Here is a 5,747-nt window from a genome sequence, read left to right as displayed (position 1 = left end):
AGAAGATAATTAAGGCCCCATTTGATAGAATCATTTTTAGAGTCCCCACCATGCAAATCCAATCTAGCAGGATGGCATGTAGTTGAGAACGATCCTACGACCATAGGACCGAGAGTTTGTTGAATTGTTAATCACGCTCTAGCCATGAGGTAGGTAGTTATTTTCATCCACCATACTCTTGTTTGATAATGTGAAGGAGAAAAGCGACCCAATAACTATTCAACCCAACAATTAAATTGTCTCAACAAAACATCAGCCCAACATTTCTTCCCTGTCCAAACTGTCACAATATACAGTTGTAATATGTGTGGTCCTATTATTTCTTTTTGTCCTTTTGTACAACCTATAGGCTCTTCATATTCTTGTATAAATGCACACATGCATACCTGTAAAATATATCATTGGAAATACACAAAAGGAGCAAATTCTCCTCACTAATCTCTAGCCTACTCTCCCCTACATCAATTAGAATAGGTTATGAATCCTGACTTGGTATCAGAGCCAATGGCCAACGCCTCTTCAAATCCTTCCCATGGTAGCAGCTCCTTCACCAATCCTACCTACAGCAACCCACCTTGAATCAGCTTCTCAACCAGATTACAACAATTAAGCTAGACCGCGACAACTTCCTTCTTTGGAAGAACCTCGCTCTACCTATCCTAAGAAGCTACAGATTGGAAAGACACCTTACTGGAGAAGATGCATGTCCCCCGATGATGACTGAGCAAGGAGCAGCTGAATCAGTCAAAAACCTAATCTATGCAATTGTTGCACAGACTTTTCCACAACCAGAAGGAATTTCGGGAGCCTCTAGCTCATCCTCTGTTCAAGCCGTCACGGTAAGTCCCTTGTATCAGTTTTGGATAGCCACTGATCAGCTTCTCCTAGGGTGGCTGCATAACTCCATGATCGTCGAATTTGCAACACAAGTAATAGGACATGAGAGCGCTCAAAGTCAGTGGAGCGCAATCCAGGAGCTTTTTGGAATTCAATCCCGAGCTGAGGGAGATTATCTTTGCCAGGTATTTCAAACCACTCAAAAGGGCTCAATGAAAATGAGTGATTATCTTTGAACAATGAAAAACCATGCTAATAACTTAGAAATTACTGGAAATCTGATTTCACTTCGATCACTCGTGTCACAAGTGTTGATAGGGCTAGATGAAGAATATAACCCCATTGTGGCAACTATTCAAGGGAGAACAGATACAAAATGGTCAGATTTACATTCGGAGTTGCTAATCTTCGAAAAATGTCTCGAGCTACAGAACACAAGCAAGTCGACCTCCCTTGGAAGTGCCTCCTCCTCTGTTAATCTCACTACAAGTCACAACCATGTTCAGACTCCTAATGGAAACAAATAGTATAATAACTCTAATATTCGCCTTCCTTTTCAAAACAGTGGACAAAGAGGGAATGGAAGTGGTCGAGGCAGGGGTTGCTGGAATGGTGCCAACAACAATAGACCTACCTGTCAAGTATGCTTCAAACAAGGCCACACTGCCCTCACCTGATACAAGCTGCTCAACCAGAACTTTCCTCCTAATCAAAATGGACTACAGAATAATCGAAATCAAGCTCCAAGTTAGATATTCGATGGTCAACACCAAACAATCAATCAAGCTTTGATGGCAGCCCAAACAAACAATCCATTCATGGCCAACCCTGAGTCTGTTGCTGATCCTGGATGGTACATGGATGATGGAGCCTCCAATCATGTGACCAGTGATCCAAACAACATGACATACTCGTCTGAATATGGAGGTACTGAGAAAGTAATAGTAGATAATGGAAGAACTCTTTCTATTTCTCGTATTGGCTCATGCTTCTTAGTGATAAACAATGGCTTGGTAAATCTAGAAAATGTGTTGCGTCCCTAAAATAGCAAAGAATATTGTTAGTGTCTCTAAACTAGATAAGGATAACAAGATGTTTATTGAATTTCATGATGTTGTCTGGTTAAGGATATCCATACGGGCAAGGTGGTGCTGAAGGGGAAACTCGATGAAGGATTATATAGACTAAAAGCAACAAGAGCCGCTGGCAGTGTCGTGAACTCAAATGGTCTCTGCTTAAGAAAGGAAGGTAAAACAATGGCTTGCTCTACTGTTCCTCAAAGTAGTAGTGTCAATGTTGTCCTGACCAAGGAAATTTTGCATAGACGACTTGGACATCCTTCATTAAAAATCATGAATGATGTAGTTAAGATGTGTAAACTGCTAGTGAAAGTCAATGAAGTTTTTAATTTTATTGAAGCATGTAAGTATGGAAAATATCATGCTCTTCCCTTTCCAACCTCTTTATCACATGCCTCTTCAACCTTTGATCTAGTACACTCTGACTTATGGGGTCATGCATTAGTAATGTCAACTGATGGTTATCGTTATTATGCTTATTTTCTTGATGACTTCAGTAGGTTTGCTTGGATATACCCTTTAAAACTAAAAAGTGATATTCTTGCTGCCTTCTCTCACTTTCTTAATATGGTGAAGACTCAATTTGGCACTACTATAAATGCCTTTCAATCAGACAATGGAAGAGAATTTAAAAGAATACACCAACTATGCAATACTTTAGGAAACAAATCAAGGCTATCTTATCCTTATACATCTGCACAGAATGGCAGGGCCGAAAGAAGACATAGGCATATTGTTGAAATGGGATTAACCCTATTAGCCCAGGCCTCCATGCCTTTACATTTTTGGTGGGATGCCTTCATGACTTCCATCTTTATAATCAATGGCATACCTTCTCAGAACTTAGAATCTTTGGCTGTGCTTGCTACCCATACCTACGGCCATATAATGTGCAAAAATTTCAATACAAATCAGAAAGATGTGTGTACCTAGGCCCCAGTCCCATTCATAAAGGACACAAGTGCCTCACTTAATCGATTAAGCTGTTAATATCAAGACGTGTTGATTTTGATGAAAGTTTTTTTCCTTTTGCCACAGGTTTTGCAGCTGATCTAATGGAGGCTAGAACCAACATTCACACACCTCTTGCCTATCCACCACCACCATGGAATGAACAACTCACTTATCCTCTGGCACCACAGTCCAATCCTCAAAATTATCCAACTACCACCTATTCTCCAATCCCAATTAATAATCAAAACACACCCCTTCCCAGCCTCATACCAAACTCAAACCAGTCTCTTCTCCCTACACCATCATCATCCACATCACCATCTCTTTCTCCAATCCAGCCATGCTCTTGCCCTGTGTCCAATACTTCTAATATATCACCATTGTCTAGCCCCTCCCTATCTTCTTCTCCTGGCTGCTCCAACTCATCATCTCCCGATAGCCTAACCTCCCCTCCTCCCCCTCCACTTCTTGGCCATCCCATGATAACCCGTGCTAAGGCAGGAATATTCAAACAAAAAATCTGGTTAGCAACATCTGCCAACCATGACTTCAATCTTACTGAACCTACACGAGTTGTTGAACGAAAAATGCATTGGATCTTGAAGTCCAAGCCCTTGCTCGAAATCACACTTGGGGCTTGGTGCCAGCTCCACCTCATAAAACCATTGTTGGCTGTCGGTGAGTGTTTAGAATCAAAAGGAATTCAGATTGATCCAAAGACACAACCCAACTTGTAACGAAGGTGTTTCACCAAAATCCTGGTATAGAATTCTTTGAGACATTCAGCCCCGTAGTTAAAGCATCCACCATTCGAGTTGTCCTAACTTTTGTTATCTTCTATGACTGGGAAGTTTGCCAACTCGACTTCAACAATGCGTTTCTCAATGGCAATCTAGAAGAAGATGTCTACATGGCTCAACCTTCAAGGTATGTAAGTCAATCTATGCCTATCATGTCTGCAGGTTACGCAAAGCAATATATGGGCTAAAGCAAGCCCCCCGTACTTGGAACACCACACTCAATGACACCCTGCACTCATAAGGCTTTACAAGCAATCGGGCTGCACTTCCCTATTCATCTATCGAAGGGGCTCGACCATTGTTCTCATGTTAATGTATGTTGATGATGTGATCATCACAAGCAACGATCAACAGCTAATCACCAACTTCATTGCTCGGCTAGACACCAAATTTTGTCTCAAAGATCTTGGCCCCATCAGCTACTTCCTAGGGATCCAAGCCTCCCGTGTCAGCTCCGGTCTCTTGCTCACTCAAGCCAAATACATTGAGGACTTACTCTTCTGGCTGAATTTATCAACACTCTAACCAACTCCTACCCCATCTACGGTAGGTAAACATTTTTCCATATCTGATGGCACCCCACTGTCTGATTCTTTTGTTTACCGCAACACTATTAGGGCGCTTCAATACTTCATAACCACCCGCCCGGACATCGCCTACATTGTAAACCATCTCAGTCAATTCTTGAAATAGCCCACTGATATCCATTGGCAAGGGGTGAAGAAGTTGCTCCGCTACCTATGTGGCACCAAACACCATGGCATATTAATCTCACCAGCTATAAACCTTGCCATAACAACCTTCTTTGATGCCGACTGGGCATCCAACATTGATGACTGACGATCTATAGTTGCCTACTGTGTGTACTTAGGCAATACAATTATATCCTGGTCTTCCAAAAAGCAAACGGTCGTGGCAAGATCCAACACTGAGGCTGAATATCGGGTTCTCGCCCTTGCCTCTGCTGAAATAGTATGGTTGCATCAGCTCCTTCGTGAACTTGGAGTTTCTATAACATCAAAACCGACTTTGTAGTGTGACAACATCAGTGCTGACGCATTAGCTACCAATCCTGTCTTCCACACCAAAACCAAACATATAGAGATTGATGTTTATTTTGTCCAGGAAAAAGTTCTTGAAGGTGCTCTCGAGGTTCGCTACATTCCATCCGCTGATCAAGTCGCCGACTATCTTACCAAGCCCTTCTCTTACTCCCAATTCTCTTATTTTCGCTCCAAACTCGAGTAACTGAATTACCTGCTCATTTGCGGGGGGATGTGAAGGAGAAAAGCGGTCCAATAACTATTCAGCCCAACAATTAAATTGTCTCAACAAAACATTAGCCCAACATTTCTTCCCTGTCCAAACCGTTACAATATACAGCTGTAATATGTGTAATCCTATTATTTCTTTTTGTCCTTTTGTACAGTCTATAGACTCTTCATATTCTTGTATAAATGCACACCTACGTACCTATAAAATATATTATTGGAAATATACAAAAGGAGCAAATTCTCCTCTCTAATCTCTAGCCTACTCTCCCTTACATCTAATTAGAATAGGCTGTGAATCCTGACTGATAACTATTTGGTTTTAAAAAATTAAGCATAAAAACACCACTTCCACCTATTTATTTTATTTTCTTGTCTAAGCTTCTATATAGTTTGATTATGCAATAATAAACAGAGAAGTTTGTCTGGTGACTAAATTATTGTTCATTTTCTTACCCTTTCTAATTATATTGTGACAGGAAAGTTGAAGCTAACTTTATTGTTCATTAGACTAGTTATATATCATTCATATGCTAATACCGAAGGTTTTATTTTCTTCTAATTTTAAAGCATTCTCATGGATCTTGTAGTTTACAAATATAGAGACTTCCTAGTAATGTACACATTATATGTAATTGAGAGGGAGAAATAACAGTTTCTGAATATTCTCATACAATTTTGAACAAAAACTAGACAATTGCAAAAGGTTGATGAGAATGTTAAGAAAACAAATTAAATAGAAAACACACACATGAATGATACAATTAGTTAAAATGGGAAATCACCAAGCAACTTAAAAATTTAAG

General features: G+C 40.3%; 1 protein-coding gene across 1 annotated transcript; it reads left to right on the top strand.

The window, feature by feature from the left end:
* Window positions 1–416: 416 nt before the first annotated feature.
* LOC150033976 (uncharacterized) lies at window positions 417–5,123 on the top strand. The gene is made up of 3 exons (XM_090318202.1): window positions 417–1,764; window positions 1,965–2,085; window positions 2,955–5,123. The coding sequence occupies exons 1-3, from the start codon at window positions 1,759–1,761 to the stop codon at window positions 3,605–3,607; spliced, it is 780 nt and encodes a 259-aa protein (XP_090174328.1). The 5' UTR covers window positions 417–1,758; the 3' UTR covers window positions 3,608–5,123.
* Window positions 5,124–5,747: the final 624 nt, after the last annotated feature.

Source organism: Benincasa hispida, chromosome 9 (genome assembly GCF_027475165.1).
Source record: "Benincasa hispida cultivar pf3 chromosome 9, pf3_genome.v1.1, whole genome shotgun sequence".
Classification (NCBI taxonomy): domain Eukaryota; kingdom Viridiplantae; phylum Streptophyta; class Magnoliopsida; order Cucurbitales; family Cucurbitaceae; genus Benincasa; species Benincasa hispida.
Note: the sequence above shows the minus strand (reverse complement) of the source record. Positions and strands in the feature narration are given on the sequence as shown.

What these genes read in the sequence shown, in the direction of transcription:
- LOC150033976 (XM_090318202.1), top strand. An exon ending in TCTCTGCTTAAGAAAGGAAG is followed by an intron (nt 2,086 to 2,954) that starts GTAAAACAATGG and finishes CTTTTGCCACAG; the next exon opens with GTTTTGCAGCTGATCTAATG.